Source organism: Wolffia australiana, chromosome 5, assembly GCF_029677425.1.
Source record: "Wolffia australiana isolate 7733 chromosome 5, ASM2967742v1".
Taxonomy (NCBI): domain Eukaryota; kingdom Viridiplantae; phylum Streptophyta; class Magnoliopsida; order Alismatales; family Araceae; genus Wolffia; species Wolffia australiana.
In genome coordinates this window covers 21,261,854-21,279,810 of record NC_135839.1, presented here as the reverse complement: position 1 = coordinate 21,279,810, position 17,957 = coordinate 21,261,854, and the positions used below count along the sequence as shown (strand labels likewise).

The 17,957-nt window shown below is 47.2% G+C and overlaps 2 protein-coding genes across 3 annotated transcripts in view; one reads left to right on the top strand and one right to left on the bottom strand.

The window, feature by feature from the left end:
• LOC144703846 (zinc finger FYVE domain protein) overlaps positions 1-17,957 on the top strand; it is a 71,503-nt gene that overhangs the window by 1,648 nt on the left and 51,898 nt on the right. For both annotated transcript variants that reach the window (XM_078576116.1, XM_078576115.1), the window contains exons 2-6: positions 12,158-12,299; positions 13,397-13,669; positions 13,775-13,942; positions 14,026-14,238; positions 17,396-17,490. In XM_078576116.1, coding sequence (XP_078432242.1) covers positions 12,158-12,299; positions 13,397-13,669; positions 13,775-13,942; positions 14,026-14,238; positions 17,396-17,490 — 891 coding nt within the window. The remainder of the gene's footprint in view (positions 1-12,157; positions 12,300-13,396; positions 13,670-13,774; positions 13,943-14,025; positions 14,239-17,395; positions 17,491-17,957) is intronic.
• Positions 9,881-10,978, bottom strand: LOC144703847 (uncharacterized). Its single transcript, XM_078576117.1, has 2 exons — positions 10,291-10,978; positions 9,881-9,949 (listed from the first exon to the last, which is right to left on the bottom strand). Exons 1-2 carry the CDS (start codon positions 10,910-10,912, stop codon positions 9,921-9,923), a joined length of 651 nt encoding a protein of 216 aa, XP_078432243.1. The 5' UTR covers positions 10,913-10,978; the 3' UTR covers positions 9,881-9,920.

The following is a 17,957-nucleotide window of genomic DNA, read 5'->3' as shown; positions in this document are numbered from 1 at the left end:
TGAATATACATTTATTGGATTAATCAATGGTTAAAAAAATGGTGACGCAATCTGCGGTTTGTGCAACAGATGAATATACATTTTCTACAACAGATGCTTGAGATGAATCGAAGTTAGCTTCTTTAGATGCTTGAGATGTGACAACTTTGAAGATCCAGCAAGAGAGGATGACAGAGGTAGAGAAGAGAAAAAGAGGTTAACACTTTCACTAAAAAGGATAAAACTTTACAATGGTACATTGCTAGATTTATAGGAGCTGTCTAACGGCTAATTCTCCAACGGCTAGTTAACGGCTAGTTTAACTAGCCGTTAGCTGTCGTTAGTGGGCCCGATAGAGCCCGATAGGGGATCTAGCAGGGCCCGATACTGATGAAGGAGGAGCCCGATTCGCCTGCACCTTTTTAGCCCATATCTTCAACAAGATGCAACACATTCTGGATGTAGTTGTAGTTTGTTAGGGGTTTTTTTGTGATGCTAGAGCCTTTGGTACGCGTCTTTGTTGACCATCCCTTGGTCTCATGGGTATGCAGATATATCTTGTTGGTTGATCCCATGGATAATTGTTTAGTGTCTTTCCTATGCCTTTTACCTTACGTTTCATGGAGCCCAAAGGCCATATTTCATTTTCTCCATGGCTCGTGCACAAATTTATGCTGGCTGTTGGTCGTAATGAATTGGTAATGAAAACCGATCCAGTTTCTGTTAATCAAAGGAGATGTTGTTATTTGGCCCTTATTGATCTTCTAGGTTTCAGGAGAATACAATAATACGCGTGACGATGTTCATATTCAGAATGTGGCATGATTCGATTTTTGAGCCTGTTGGAGATTCTCTGATGCGGTAGCCAATGATGTGCTGGATCTATTGTGGCATGATGCACTATGGTGTATGAGAAGTGTTACACATTCATCTCATTGGACAAAAGTACTGTTGGTATCTGGTTCACAATGCCTCTCATGTGTCATTATCATGCGCAGTGTGAGATGATTTGTGGCTTTTATTACTATAATTTTTTTTGAAATATTTATTACAAGAATTTGTACTTCAATTTCTAATCCCAGATAGTTGCTCATCATGATATGTGCAGAGAACCTTTGAAAGAAATAGATTTCTATTGGTACTTCATGCGGATTGAGTGCTATTTATGTTCCATGAATGTTTCTTGTCTGATCTTGGATACAGAGAAAACTTTGGTCTTTGTTTCTGATAGCGTCAAAGAAAATAGAGACGACAATGTGATTGTCTTCTATCTTCTTGGGAGAAATTATTATCAATTCAATATACTTCTTGATCAGAATGAGAGAGGGAGATGGGATTTTTTGGACAATGTGAATACAAGAATGCTGAATACGATATACCAGGACCAAGGATCGAGCAATCCTTCTGGATGCAGGCTCCTCCTGCTCTCCAGCCTTTCCCCTTCTTGAATCGGACCCCAACTACTTCTTGACTCAATGTCTGTTGCCCCCTTCCCTGACTTTAGTTATAGTTTCCTTGGCCCCTTAGTTTTCATGAGCTGAAGTGGACCTACTTCTTTTACTGGCTCGCCTTTGATATTTTCTTGAAAAGAACATATCAGTTTCCCATTTGAAGCTCTATTTTATTTTCTCGACCTTCCATTTTTCCCATGGTGAAAGGAAATATCTCACTTTTGCTCATTATTTTTTTTTTTTGAAAATACATGAGGCGGTCACCCGAACTAATCGGTAACCACACAACAAGTACATGTCTCAAGCCCTAAGGCTCTATTACATCTATGTTCATCCTCTTCCCTCTCCAAACCCAACTCAAGGGAACCATGACACCATGAGGTCTTCTACCTCATGGGCGAGCCTGTCCGTTGAAGCCTTCCCCCCCTCTGAAGATCTCCTCGTTTCTATGAAGCCATATACCCCAAGCACTGTCAGCGTTCTTCCCCCCACTTCTCTTTGTCGGGGACCGATTCTCTGCACGGACTCCCAGAAGGCCTCCTCTGATGACACATTCACCACCAATTATGCTTGGGTGGCCCAAACCATGCACACGAACGGGCATCCAAAAAACAGGTGATTACAATCCTCGTCGACTCTTGTACACAGTATACATACTGATGGGGCATCTGGATACATCCTCTTGTGGAAGACACGAGTCAACTGCCTCTTTTTGAGCAAGAGCCACCCAAAAATCTTTACCTTAAGCAAAACCTTTAGATGCTAAATGACTTGACATGCTGGGGTCGTAGCCTGGGCTTCCTCGTTACCCTGGCAAATGCAAGCGTAGGCTTCCCGAACTGAGAAGGGAGCGCCCGTCCACTCCCAACCACCTTTTTCCCTGGGATGAGGGCAAATCTGACTCAAAGCTTGTTGTATACCCTAGAAATCGGTTAGTCTTTGGTCTGATAAGGCGCCTTCTACCCTTGGGTTCCAAGTGCTATCCCAGCACTCTCCCACGGTAGCCTCGGGGCATTGGGCGAGCACAAATAGCCGAGGGAATGCTTCTCGCAGGGGGCCGCGGCGACCAGTGGTCTACCCAAAATTGGAAAAGAGAACTGATAACCAATAGGTTGATTAGAACTCCCAGACTTTGGGGAAGATTTGTCTAAGGCCTAGCCAGAATGCCGATGCCCCCTTTATTGGGGCTATTTTCTTGTCTCAATTCAAGCCCCGACTATAATTGTCTCTCAAGATTTGAATGGTTAGGTCCTCACATGGTTGCATGATCCGTGTCACCCATTTTGATTATAATGCCGTGTTCATGCTTTGGATATGAAACACACCTAGGCCGGCCTGTTTGGTGGGCCTGCAGACCATATCCCACGCCACCAGGGTCAGCCCTTGGCTCTGGTCAATTCTAGTGCCTTTCCAAAGAAATCGCCTCATCAAGCCTTCGAGTCTCTGACCGATTCCAGTTGGCATCTTGAATACTGAGAGATGAAATATGGGGATTGCTGATAGGACTGCCATCATTAGCATCAGCCTGCCACCTCTGGACAACACTTTGGCTTGCCATCCTTCCAGCCACCTCTCGGTCTACTCTATCACCGGCAGCCACTCGGCCTTAGTCATCCACCCTTTGGTTAATGAAAGGCCCAAGTATCTCATAGGATGGTTACCGGTCGGTGTTCCCAACTCCTCTGCGCATTGTGTCTCCTCTTCCCGGGACAGACTGCAGCTTACGAATGCTGACTTGGCCCGACTGATACGTAAGCCTAAGAAGTCTGCAAACAAGTCGAGTAACGTGGACAGATTTTTTGCCTCCTCCACAGAGCCTACTACAAAAAAAGTAGTGTCATCCACATACTGGAGTAACGGGATACCCTCTGGGACGCTAGCGGTTTGGTAACCTTTTGGAGACCATGTCTACATGCAAGATTAGTGCATGTGGAGAGTGCATGTATCGCTAGTACAAATAGTAGGGGTACACGTGGGCACCTCGCCTTCTGGCCTTCTGTTCACCAACACTGAGAAGGAGTGTGTTGTGATGCATCTCTTCATCCACTTTACCCATTCCTTGGGGAAGGCCCTCCTTTTCATTGACGCCGAGAGGAAACCCCAGTCTAGCGTGTCATATGCCTTTGCAAAATCGACCTTCCACTTAAGACCTTTGGTTCCATGTCGTTTCCATGACGCTAGAATCTCGCCTGCTGCTACGGCGCTATCCACCAACAAATGACCGGGTATGAAGGCTGATTGAGAGGGTCCTATGAGTTCCCCAATTGCCTCTCTCAGCCTGTTTGCCAGGACCTTTGCAATGATTAGGTATATGGAGTTGGACAAGGAGATTGGTCTGAAGTCCTCAATCCATTCAGCGCCTTGCTGCTTGGGTATTAGAACCAAGAACGCCACGTTTAGTCTCTCCATGGTGCATGTCCCTCTTTGGAACTCTTCAAGCGTGGCCATCGCATTCGGTCTCACCAATTTCCAGAATTCTTTATAGAAGAAAACTGGCAATCCGTCCTGGCCTGGCTCCCCTTCACCATTGAGGCTTTTGATCGCCTCCTTGACCTCTTCCTCCGAAAACGGTCGAATCAGTTCCTCTTTGCATGAGGTGTCCAAGGTACGAGCATCCTTTCTGCACCATAAACATGTAGTGCGTCTGCCTTCCTTGTAAAAAGTGCGAAAATGATCTGCAACTACATGTCCCACCAATTGTGAGCTGACATATTCTTGGCCTCCTACTGTCAGTTTCCAGATGCTATTGATCCGACGTCTCCCGTTTGCTGCTAGGTGGAAAAATCTCGTATTCGTGTCGCCTGCCTGGAGCCACAGCTGTTGAGACTGCTGCATCCAGTCCATCTCGAGCTTTTTGTCTTCTCCGACTACCGCCCCCCTCCACTTCGTTCAATTGATTCTTCTTCATTCAAGAACCATGTATCCTCCAGATCGTCCAACTGTTTGATTCTGCACAAAGCCTCGTTTCTTGTCTTCTTCTGTGCTCGTGCATTCGCTTTTGAAACTTCACCAAATGCTGCCGCAGCCCCTGTATTTTGACGGCTTGCATTTTCGTCTCGGAATGTAATCTTGGTTTTGATAGCCACGTTTCGTTATCTCTTCTTAAAGGCCATATATCGAGGCTACAATCAGTTCAAGATTGTTGTTAGAGCGCTTCAATTTGGTTGCTGCAGCAAACTGTCCTGTCCACGTAGCCACTTTTGAGAACATGGCCTTGTTCCATGCTACCACAATTCCCCCAGACCGACCGACTACATTGACCGAGATAAAACCCTCAAGGAATCCTCTGCCCACTGTATTCCATTCCATTGGCTCACAATTCCAGCATGGTCTCCTTTAAACATGCCACTTGAGGCCCCCCATTCTCTCAGGTAGCCTCCCACCACTCGGCGCCTACCTTCATCTTGGAGGCCTCAGACATTCCATGAGATGCACTTCATGGTAAACCTTCTTCACCCCCTTCATTGCCTGGTGACAGCTTCAGTCCCACTGTTGCCGCCATCGCTTTAGCACGGGGAGTCTTAAGAGAGTCTTCTACCACATCCTGTCGTAACACGACAGGCTCTGTGGTCCTACTACTGTAGTGGCGCGTGATCTCCTTGCCTTTCCCCCGAGGCTCAGCTTCCCCCTTTGTACCGCACTTCGCTTTGGTGTTGCCTTTCATCACACTCTCTGCCGCTATTAACAGTCACCCGCTTTTACCGGCCTTAGCCCATGTAACAATTCTCCTCTCGTGATGGATACCAAGTTTTGTGCATTTGTATACAAAGCTGGACAAACCTGGTTCTCCCGTTTTGCTCGGCCTAGGGGGCCTGCCCACTGCTCTGCTGCTTCCTGCGGTCGCCGTCGTCCTTCCAGACATACCGTCTCCTAGGGGAGGTACCGTGTACGGATTCGCGGGATCTCCTTCTTCCCTTCCTACCAATGCATCTCCCATTTGGGCCATGTGCTGGGGCTCTTGGATCCCTTTGTCTCCCTTGCTTTGGTATGTTGTGTCTCCTCTACACTCTGAAGATTCCCTCCCGTTGTGTTATTTTCCATCTCTCTGGAGGAGGCAGTTTTGGGATGCCCCGTGGTGATCTCAGCCTCCTTCTGACCTGACGTCGATTTCCCTTCTGCAAAAGAGGTCTTCGGATGCGCTTTCTCGGTCACACCCGGTTGTTGCTCTGTCAATGGTGGTAGTGGTGGCAGCGGCTCCCGCAGCGATCAGAGATCCGCGAAGGAAGATGGTGCTCTTCACTGTGTCGAGGAAGGAGACGTCTCCGATTCAAGGCCTGAAGCCTGGCACTTCGGGCCTCAGGAAGAAGGGCTTGGCGCCGAAGCCGGAGGAGATCATGGAGTGGCTGCAGAAGGAGATGGGCTACGCAGGCCCGCTGCCATGGCCGGAGGTGATCCAGCAGATGTGCAGAGGTAACATGGCTCCTGTTTGGAGGTTCTTCCTTCAGGGTCAGATCGGAGAAGAGGGTGGCAACGGTGTGAAGGAATATAGTCGTTCATGGCTTGTCGACCGCGGAGGGGGCCGCTGGCGCTGGAATGCGCGACGTGGAAAAGGGCGAGCCTGATTTGGAAGAGAGGGCGGCCACAATTCGGGAGCGGGATTTGGCTGAAGAGGAAGCGGCTAGGTTGAGGGGTGTGGCTAGTCGGCAGCAAAAGGAGTAGAGGGCTCGGATGAATGAGATCGCTAGGGAAGAGATGAAGCGCAAGAGAATGCTCGAGGAGAGGTCTAGTGCAAGATACACGAGGGAGCTGAGGTCGTGCCAATTCTCGACCAGAAGAGGAGTACTCCTGCGAGCACAAGGCCAGTGGTGTGCGCAGGCAGTGGCCAAGACGAAATTCATGCTGGGAGCTGCGAAGGAGTCGCCCCTGAAAGAAGACGTACAAGGCTACTGGGAGCGCCATAGCCTCTTCAGATGGCTGGAGGAGATGAGCGAGGTCGGTGGCAAGTGCTACGCCGGCAGGCCTCATACTCGAAAGCAGCATCGATACTTCGAGCACATCGAGGACGAGAAGACGGGGATATTGTGTACCACAGAAGATGGAGGCCAGAGTCACATTGCACATGCAACGGCTCTTTAATTAGCCTGTTCCGGGGAAGACGGAACAGGCAGTTTCAAGATCAGCAACAGAGTGTGGTCGGAGTCACCAGAGTCCGGAGCAGTGGGGAGTGACCACGGGTGGAGGAGTCTGCCAGGGCGGCTCTGTCGTCTATCGTTCATCTCTTTTCTCCATCAAACTCATGGATACTTGAGGATGCTCTTCTAGATTGAAGTTTATATTCGATTAGGTTGCAACTGACCGATCGTTCTTCAATATTTCATTTTGTAAACAAGAAAATGATTCTCTTAATCTGAGAATAGTGATTACAAGGGTTTATATAGGGGGCCCTAATGGGCCAAAGATAGAAGGGGCCAAATATAGAGAGGGCCAAACATAGAGGGCCAAATAATGCTCAACACTCCCCCTCAAGCTGGAGCGTGGATGTTTTCCACACCCAGCTTGGAACAGAGCTCTTCAAACCGAGGAGCATGAAGCCCTTTGGTGAAGATATCTGCTAGCTGTTCAGCGGACGGAACATATGGCGTGCAAAAATTTCCCGATTCAAGCTTCTCTTTGATGAAATGACGATCAGTCTCGATGTGCTTTGTACGGTCATGCTGAACGGGATCATGAGCAATGCTAATCGCCAATTTGTTGTCGCAGAACAGTTGGACAGGAGAGCTAACTGGACACCGTAGTTTCCGGAGGAGCTTGGTAATCCAAAGTGCTTCGCAAAGACCATGCGCCAGAGCACGGAACTCCGCTTCAGCACTCGAGCGGGAGACCACCTTCTGCTTCTTACTCCTCCACGTAATCAAGTTGCCGCCCAAGAAGGTGCAATAGCCTGATGTGGACCGTCGGTCGACGACAGAGCCTGCATAATCAGCATCAGTGTAGACTTCTAGACGCATGCCTGTATGACGACGAAACAGTAGTCCACGACCAATGGTGCCCTTCAGAAACCGGAGGAGACGATGAGCAGCATGAAGATGACTCTTGCGAGGAGTCTGCATAAACTGACTCAGAACACCCACTGAGTAAGCAATGTCTGGACGAGTGTGGGTGAGATAAATCAGTTTGCCCACAGGTCTTCTATATTGTCCGGGCTCAGCAAGCTCCTCATTCTCGTCGGCACCGAGTCGATGGTTCACATCAATCGGTGTCGAAATAGGCTTGGAATCCTCCTTTCCAAGGTCGCAGAGAAGATCCACCGTATACTTTCTCTGACAAATAAAAATCCCGCTCGAAGAATATGCCACCTCTATGCCAAGAAAATACCTCAACGGGCCAAGATGACGAATAGCAAACTCCGACGAGAGATACATGGCCAGCTCAGTAATGGTCGCGTATCATCACCCGTAATAATGATGTCATCCACGACACAAGCAGAATAGCGACTCCGACGTGGAATGGCGGTAGAAGAGGTGTGATCTCCATTACACTGACGATAGCCACAGCGCTTCATGGCCGTCGTGAAACGACCAAACCACGCCGAGGAGAGATTGCTTCAAGCCATATAGTGCTTTCTTCAGGCGACAGACAACAGAATTCGGAGACGACGGCACTAAAGAAGTATAGCCTGGAGGTAATGCCATGTAGATCTCCTCAGTCAAATCGCCATGCAGAAAAGCATTCTTCACATCATATTGCTGCAAAGTCCAGCCACGATCCGCAGCAAGAGCCAAGAGGATCCGCACCGTATTCAGCTTGGCAACGGGGGCAAATGTCGCCTGATAATCAATGCCATGCTTCTGAGTAAACCCCTGCGCCACAACCCGAGCTTTGTGCCTCTCAATAGAACCGTCGGAATTATGCTTCACAGCATACACCCAACGGCTACCCACTAGATGCTTCCCGGCCGGTAGAGGAACCAAATCCCACGTCTCATTTTGAGCAAGAGCACGAAGCTCCTCCTCCATAGCCTGACGCCAATGCGAAAATGAAAGTGCAATGTCCACCGTCTTCGGAAGGGAAGTGGCATCAAGTGAGGTAAGAAGTGCATGATAGGATGGTGAGAGACGGTGAGACGAAATGGATGCCTCTAAGGGATAGAGAGGAGAAGAACGTGAAGAGGGCAGCACGGCTAATGTGGATTCTAGAGGTGGGGAGGACTGAGGCGGGGCATCGGAAGAGGACGTAACAACCCGAGGTCTTCGACGAGCGAGAGTAATACCATAGCGTTTTTCAGGCGGGCATCGGCGGATAGGAAGTGGTGGAGGCAAAGAAGGTGCTGCCGAAGAGGAGAATTCAGCAGCCGGGACAGGAGGAAGCTCCACATGAGGGACGGAGATGGGGGCCGGAGAGATGTCGGGAGGCACAATTTCTGGAGGCGAGTCGGGAGGCACAACTTCTGGAGGAGACACGACTGGCGGGGCCGGAGAGGATGGACGAGAGACGGATAACGGAGATGGTTGAGGGAGAATTAGGAATTCAAGTGGATCGGATGAGGGTGTTGATGAAGGTGGCTCTGGAGAAGAGGAAGAATAGTAAGGGAGAAATTCATCGAAAGTGGCATCTTTAGTGACGACGAACCGATGAGAGGGTGGATGATAGCATACATAACCTTTTTGCGTGGAGGAATAGCCAACAAACACGCATTTCACAGCACGAGGGTCAAGTTTATCACGACCAAGGCGATGGTTAGGCGCATAACAAACACATCCGAATACACGAGGGGTAAGATTAGTTCGGAGAGAGAGGGAGGGAAAGGCATGCTGAAGACGGTCAATAGGTGTGGAAAAATCAAGCACTCTAGACGGAAGGCGGTTAAGGAGACGGATGGCGGTGGAGACGGCTTCCCCCCAAAGATACTTGGGCACATGCATATGGAAGAGAAGGCTCCGAGTCATTTCAAAGATGTGACGGAATTTACGTTCGGCAACGCCATTTTGTTGGGGTGTATATGGGCAAGAAGTTTCATGGATAATGCCTTTGTCTTGAAAGAAGGTGCTTAACGAGGTATAAACATAGTCTTTAGCATTGTCGGAGTGGAAGCGACGGATGGACGTAGAGAATTGAGTTTGAACAAGTGAGTAGAATTGGGGAATAACACGGGATATCTCCGATTTATTCTTTAAGAAATAGGCCCACGTGAAACGAGTTGCGTCGTCAATGAAGATGCATAACCATCGAGATCCGGAAGTGCTGTGAATAGGGGAAGGTCCCCACACGTCGGTGTGAATAAGAGAAAAAGGAGTGGAAGAATGAGAAGACGAGATAGGATAAGAAGTGCGATGATGTTTCGCAATTCGACAAGCATTACAAACAAATCGGTCCACAGAATGGCCTTGGAAAAGTTTTGGAAAGAGACGATAAAGGGTAGCAAAGGAAGGATGGCCGAGACGTCGATGAAGAAGCCACAAACGCTCGTGAGAAGCCGAAAGAGAGAATGCCTTAGCAGCAACAGGAAAAGAAGGCGAAGAAGGTCGAACAAGATAGAGCCCCTCATGCTCCTCAGCAATGGAAATCTTCCTCCCCGACACCTTATCACGATAAAAACATGAATGAGGTGAGAATGTAAGATCGTGATTCAAATCGCGAACAAGATTCGACAATGAAAGGAGATGATGAGTTAGGCGTGGAACATGGAGAACTTTAGGTAATTGCATAGAGGAAGAGACGGCCACACGACCAATACCCGCCACGGTGAGAAGATCGCCGGAGGCCGTTTTGACTTTAGAGGATCCAGAAACGGGTTCATACGTTACAAAAGCTCTTGGATTAGGGGTCATATGAGCGGTGGCACCGGAATCAAGAAGCCAAGTGGAAGATGAAGAGGGATTGTCGGAAGGAGATGGGGGTGGAGGAAGAACGGTGGACATACCTGCGTGGGCCAAGGAACATGAGCCCACGACTGGAGGATCAAGCAAGCGGCGGAGGCGTTCCATCTCTTCCGGAGTGAAGCCGGCGGGCGAGGCACCAGTGGGAAGAAGTCCGCATGGCATAGGCACTTGACCCGGAGGAGGCACTTGGCTGACGGAAGGTGTGACGGTAGCAAGGTTGCTCTGTTGCACGCGCTTCCGTTGAAGCTTGTAGCACGTCTCCTTGGAGTGGCCCCGCTTCTTGCAATAATTGCAAAAGAGAGAGGGATCACCCTTTGGAGACTCCTCAGACCGAGTAGTCGGACCACGCGGCAAAGAACCGGGTGGTGTCGTCGTCGATGGGCGCGCCGGAGAGGACTGAGCTACAAGTGCCGTGACCGGGGTCTGCACCTGCTGGAAGCGAGATTCTTCAATTCTGGCACTGCGAAGAGCATCCTTGAAGGTAAGCTCCTTCTCCCGATGGATTAGCTGAGCCCGTAGCGACTCATACTCCGGGTTCAGTCCCATGAGGAACTGGAACACCCGAAGTTGAAGAGTGTACTTGCGATCCACCGAGTGAGGATCCGGTGGCATGTAGTGGTCGATCTCATTCCACAAGGAGATGAGCTCCGTACTGTACTCCATAATGGTCCGGTCCCCTTGCCGCAGATTGGAGGCCCGATGCACCAACTCATACAAAGTGGCGATATTATGCTTCTTGGAGTGACTCTCAAGCACCGCTTCCCAGACTGCCTTAGCCGACTCCAGGGACAGAAATTCACCCTTAACGCTGGGTGAAATGCTGTCCAAGAGCCAGCGATGAACAATCCCCTCGACATCCAGCCAATCGTAGTACTTCGGATCGGTCCGAGGAGGTCCGTCTTCCAGAAGGTGGCGCATGAGATGCCCCTTTAGGGTAATTTGGACGTACTGGCGCCATTGCAACAGATTAAAGCCAGTGAACATGCCATCTGGCGGCATCCGAGGCAAAGAGAAAGGTCCTGGGGAGAAAGACCAGTTTCCCGACTCAATAGGCGCCGCAGGTGCATGTGGCGTCGAAGCCGGCGTCGAGTTTGGCGTAACCGAGGTGGTCGGAGCTTCAGGTGACTCAGCAGCAGCAATAGGATTCGTCATTGCTGAGATTTGGCCAAAGGAGAGGTGCTGAGATGGCTTGGACAGCACAAACGGCAGATGAAGGCCCAGTCAAAGCAACGCCCACAGTCGAAGCAAAGCTCACGGACGGCAGGCCGGACAAGCGTGCAGGAGGCTAAGGACAGCCAAAGACAAGCAAAGACAACCGTGGCGCGCGGTGGGCGGCCGTGGCGCGGCTGTGTGCAGCCGCGTGGCGGAGCGCCGTCGTCTGCGCGGTTGTTGCGGTTGTCTGGCGCGCGTGTGCGGCTGCCGCGCGCGCTGCGCGCGGGCTGTCGCGCTGTGCGCGGCCGTATAAGCTCTGCGCGCGGCCGAAGAATGCTGCGCGCGGTGTGCGGCAGCTGCGGCTGTGCGAGGGCGACGGCTGAGCGCAGAGGGCAATGGCGGTGCTCGAGATCAGGCTGGCCGGAGAGCTGCCTGAGATCTGAGCGCAGGAGGAGGAGAGTCCCAAGAACCCAGATTAGGGTTAGGGTTAGGGCTCTGATACCATGTAAACAAGAAAATGATTCTCTTAATCTGAGAATAGTGATTACAAGGGTTTATATAGGGGGCCCTAATGGGCCAAAGATAGAAGGGGCCAAATATAGAGAGGGCCAAACATAGAGAGGGCCAAATAATGCTCAACACATTTCAACAACATAGATACACGAATTGCTGGTATTAGTTAGCCTACTTCTGATTTTCTGTTCTTTCCAACTTTCATTCTTACCTTTGTTTTTGCTGAATGTTATCTTATTTTAGGGCAGCATTGATTGCTCTTTTGAAGAAATTTCTTCTCAAAGAAGATCAGAACAGAGCATGGCTTGTCAACGTCTCTGATTTACTCCTGATGTATACAGAGGCTCTCAGTTCTTGCTCCTCCGAAATAATGCATATTATTCAGGTTATCCGCGGATACACATTAACTTTGAAATGTGTGTTTTTATACGTCTTGTTTCCTTAAGCTTTCAATTCTTAACTTAGTATATTATATTTTAAGCTCATGAAATTAGCATATTTTTTCTATTCGTTATTCCATGAGTGGCCCGCTCATTAGAGAGCTGAGCAGGTCTGTTTGTTTTGCAGAGAGACGATGCATAAATGTGAGCAGAGTAGAGAAGGAATAGAGTCAAGAGGGAAAACCAAAGAAATTGGAGTAGCCTACTGGAGAACCTTGGGCAAGAGTGAATCAACTTTTAAAATGCATCACTGCATATCTATTTAATCAGGAAAAAGGCCTCATCTTATCCAGATTTATTTGGTCAACCGTCTTTGGGAAAAAATTAATTCCTTTAAGCAAGAAGTTTTCTAGGAATGAAACGTATGAATCTGCAAATAGAGTTACTCATCCAAAAACATTATAAATATAATGCCTAATGAAAGTTAACTCAAAGTATGTGATACACAACGTTTCTTCTCCAAGAAATACCAATGGAAGAAACGTCGGCACGTGTGAAGACTCAGCGTTGACTATGCACGTGTGAGTCAGTTATAAATAAAGTTAAAGGGGGCGACAGGGGACTATCGACCATTGTCAAGAATTGGTTGCCAAGAGTGGCAGAGGCTGGGGAAGCAGGATCGGGCCTGCCATCCAGATTCGGGGAGATAGGGCGTGAAGTCCTCTCTTTTTCTTTCTTTTCTTTCTATCTTGATCATTGATTCTCCCTATTCCTTCTCCTGACATTGTATTGGAGAATTCTCTCTCAACATTCTTCGATTGTTAAGTCCGATTCATAGCATTGTGAGTCCTTTATCAGTCCCATCTTCATCCGAAGCTGAGGATTGATAACAGTTTGATGGAGTTGAAGTTTTATCCCGCTACTAAAAACAAAAGTCAGTTGATAGTCTGTAATATGTTTGACAATCTGTTTGATTAGCAGGCCTAAGGCTTTGTTCCGTCTCTTTATTCCATTAGGTGTAGGACTCAATGTTTTGCCTCATTGTTGATGTTACTTTCATGTTTCTTAATCGAATGATTTTCTTATTGGGTTTAATATGCAGGACATTCAAGATGAATTGTATGAGGAAGAGATTAAAAGGATAAAACTCTCTGAAAAGGACGCGATTCATTTGCCCTTCCAGAAGTACCTTGCTGTGTTAAAATCAGGGAAAAGTGAAGCTTTAGATGAGGAAACTTTCAGAAGTTCAGCTACCAAATATGCGATGAGGGAGTTATATCACTACGCACGCATTTCTGGGCTCCATGTTCTAGGCTGTATAATGGATACTACACTTTCTTTGATAAAGCAAGCGCAACTTCACGATGCTGGTGATGTATGCTAATCAGTTTTTTGTCTTTTGATGCACAGAAGATGTAAAATGAAAGGGACACATCATCTCCTGTAATTTCTTACCCAATTCTGCTCTTGAATTTTGCAGGTTCTTTCTTTGTTTCCCCTTCTTCAACCTCTAGCTGCTGTGTTGGGATGGGACTTATTGCGTGGTAAGACTACAGAGCGGAGAAAACTATTGTGGAAGTTATGGACTAGCAGATCGCATATCTTGAGGCTAGAGAGGTTATCTGTACAGGGGCAGCATTTTGATGAGGTAGACATTTTTGTGATAATCATCTATTATTCTGCTTAATTGATAAAAAATTAAAAATTTGACACATTAAATTTTCCTTGCAGGGATGTTGCATTGAGTATCTCTGTGAACTTTTGTGCTATCACCTTGATCTTGCGTCATTTTCTGCTTGTGTCAATTCTGGTGAATGTTGGGATTCAGGTTCATATTTCCTTCTAAGCGCGAGTTCAGGTCCCACGGCCCAGGAGAACATACATTCAGATCCATTTGTTGAAAATTATGTCCTTGAACGGCTCTCTGTTCAGACTCCCATAAGAGTAGGCATTTTCTTGTTCACTTGTATATATCTAAAAAGCTTAATATGAGGTTACTGTTGAATTAATATATATATATATATATATATATATATATATATATATATATATATATATATATATATTTGAAGAAAACTGTTGAATTAATATACTGAAGGATTAATTCTTAGATTTATCGTGGTCCCTGTGCGAAAATCCTTTTTAGGCTCTAGTGTTACTAGTTTTGGGCTTGAGAAAGGCTGCATAACGATGACATACATCCAAAACGTAAATATCACCTCTTCAGATATACATCTGAACCATCCCCCCTCCCCCCCAAGAAGATATCAATAACCTTCCACCAATTTAATGCCAATGACCGAGTGGAAACAATACCCTCTAACGAGCAGGCAGAATGCAGCCTCTCACCTCACGAACATCAGTCTTCTTGCAGAAGATCCGAATCGTGCTGGCTTTGTCTCCTCCTTTCCCGATTTGCCTGATGACAACTGATTGCTTCTTGCACTTCAATGAGAGAAGGTTAGCACCAACAGAAATGAAGTGTTGAGGACTGACAACATACGAACTTGCCCAAAGTGCATTGAGATAACCATGAATCTCGAAGTGATTGGATTATAGTCGATCATCAATGCAGGCATTCACCAGGGCAAAACACTGTCCTGGGTTTTGTGCTCACAGGCCTGGCCCAGAATGACCAGTCCCATCTTGACCAAGTGACAATCTTAAAGGGCGCGGAGGCAGAGGGAACAGGCAGCAAACGTCAGTATTCATTAGTCTCAACTCTTTCCCAACCGGCCCCTCTCACTTTCTCCTCCCTGGCTGTCATACAGGTGGAGTTGCTTACTTTAGACAGGCAGGCGGGCAGGCTCTTCTCCTTGGTGATAGACTCCCTCCCTTCAGCCTTTCCTCTCACTTTCTCGTACCCCCATCCCTACCACTGCCGTAGAGTCTGACAATTTAATTTGCCCTTTTTCTGGGATCAGTGTTGTCAACAATCTTTTGCTTACCTGGCGAGCAAAACCCTAGGTAAGGGGAAGAAAATAGTACACTGATAAGTTCATTACTGTTAAATTTGGTTTAAATACCAGGCACTAGTACATCATGGACGGGCTAATGGGAATACCCTTTAACCTGTATCGGAGTAAGCGACTCAATACAAAATATAATGCCATTGGCTGGCACAAGACATAACACCACTGGCTGACAGGAGTTCCATCAGTTTATTGTGCAGAAAATCGTTGTGAGTGTGCTATTTTGTAATGCAAGGAGAAACCAATAATCGGCATACAAATATACTGCAATGCCATTGTGAGGCTTTTCAATTGTCACACCTGGTGGAGGTTTGACCTGGATCTGCCAAAATGTTACATGTTCAGTGCTATGTTGCCTTGGAGGCTAAGTAGGAGTTGGCATCTACCCCTTGAGACCAATAACATAAAAAGATACATTGAATAATTCATTCTATTAATAATCAATTATGCTTTAGATTTTACAGTCTCAGTACCCAAGAAATAGTGGAGGGGACCAAGATCTTTTGCGCCAACCTTGCTTTGGTCTTAAACCTTGAAATGCTTAACTGCTCATCACTCGTAAAAATGATGTTGCTAACGTGGACATTTAAAAGAGAATAACCTAAATCATAATGTGGAAGCCCTGACCCCAAGGAAATACCTCAAAAGAGGATGAACCAACCAAAACACCCGGGGACTGTTAGTCAACATATATGAAGTTCTAGAGTAGACGCCATGTCTGGCTGATCCATGGAGATAAAGCCAGGTGGTCGATGCAAGCCCTTAACCAAAATGCTGCTTAGAGGGTCATGGCTGAGGACTGTCAATAGCCACAGCAGTAGTGCAAAGCCACTAATTCGTTTGGATTTCTGCTGTGGCATCCATGCGCCCAACATATACATCATCACTGTGGCGACTGTGCGGGAGCCCAGGGTACAATGACTTGATGGCATTAAGCATGGGGGCGAGGCACCATCCAGGTACGCTCTTATTGGTATCCCACACAGATAGGGTCTCGCCGCCATCCAGGTGCACTCTTATTGGCATCCCACACAGATAGGGAATCTTGCCACATTTGCTCTTGGAAGCAAGAATGACCAACATTGCTCTGCATCCGGCAGGTCTGGGCATGTGGCCGGTTTCAGTAGTAACAGGGCTCTCACCACAACTTATAACCAGCATGTGACGATGCCGCACGTGTAGTGTCCTACACGCAAAATTCATTCGGCATATCAGTCTGGGTCCTCGGTGATGACTTAAGCACAATAAACGTGGGTCTTGCGTGAAGCAGGGTGGTGCTGACGCAGGGTTGGGAAACCCCATGATTGGCACCACAACCTCCGCATTCTGTACGTAAGGCATTAGATCCAGAAGGGCATTGGAGAGCACCCTTTGCCAAAGACACGCAGGTGCCCAGTACACCCATGATGCTACAAACTTGTCATGGTCGGTAACATAGACTGTCACAACCGGTGTTATTGTTAGTTTTACTGAGCTATCAGGTGGTGATCATATCTACCTAAGTGAATATTAGTCAGCTTTCAGCTGATTAGTGAGAAGAAGGATCAACAGGTGAGGCTTCTCATTCTCCCTGTTGCCTTCTCCACCTTTCGTAACCCTAGCTGGAAAGAGAGAGAGGGAGGGAGGAGGGAGGAAACTTCGGACTACCCAAATGCCCAGATGAGTTCGGCTGATGGTGGTAGGCTTCGCTCATGTCTTACCTGGGTTGAGGCATGATGAATGGACAAATTTTGAAAGAGACTGGACCAGTGATCCTAACAGTGGTTATTATGACTCAATACCTCACCACCAAGATGTTGCCCTACTTTAGGCACCAGGACAGATGGCTGATGAAGGCCATAATCCCCGTAAATTATGAAGTAATGGCCACGACTAGTGCGGCTACTCATGCGGGCTGATTGGCGATGCATTGGTCGTTGAGTGCTGAGTATCAACTGTAATAAGGGACGGGGGAGTGATGGAGAGAGAGGGAGGAAGGGAGTTTGCAGTACCTTCTGAGATAACTCAAACTTATGATGTATCCTCTTGATTAATTTTGTCTGCTATCTTTTCTGAAACCATGTGATGCAGCCACTTGATTAGATGCATGAAAATTATGAATCAAACTAATGTCAATTTGTATGTTTCAGGTCTTATTTGACACAGTTCCTGGAATGGAATCCAACGATGCTATTAAGTTTGTAAGGATGCAACCTCTTCCCTTCAAGTCTGCGTATTGGAAGATGTATGTCTCTCTTTGATGCGTTTGTTGTCCTCTGTCTTATCGAATGAATATTTTTCTAAACTTTTATTTTTCAATACAATTGAATAGAAAATATTGATAATTCTTAAAAGATGGTATACATCATAGTAGATATACATAGCTCAAGAACACATATACATAGAGAAGTACGTAGACAGTGCGGCCATTAACTCGGACATAAATTTTACAACTTCCTTAAGTCGGAGAATGGAGGTATGGATTTTGCTAATTTAATGAGAATCAACTTTAATATGCTAGTGGTTCGCTCATGAAAATACTAGGTCGAAAGCAATTTAGAGTGTAGTCTGATTTTTCCTGTATATATATTATACAATACATCATATTTATTGGTGTTTTATTCATTTTTCCCACTAGGGGTATTTATGTCAAATTGCATGCCAGGGGGTATTTTGGCCAATTTTCCTTCTTTGGTTAGTTTTCCCTTCTGT

Coding starts and splice junctions, on each gene's coding strand:
- LOC144703847 (XM_078576117.1), bottom strand. CDS start 10,912: ATGGAGTACAGTACGGAGCTCATCTCCTTGTGGAATGAGATCGACCAC. Junction 9,950..10,290: donor ATGTTCCTTGGCCCACGCAG/GTATGTCCACCG, acceptor TATCGTGATAAG/GTGTCGGGGAGGAAGATTTC.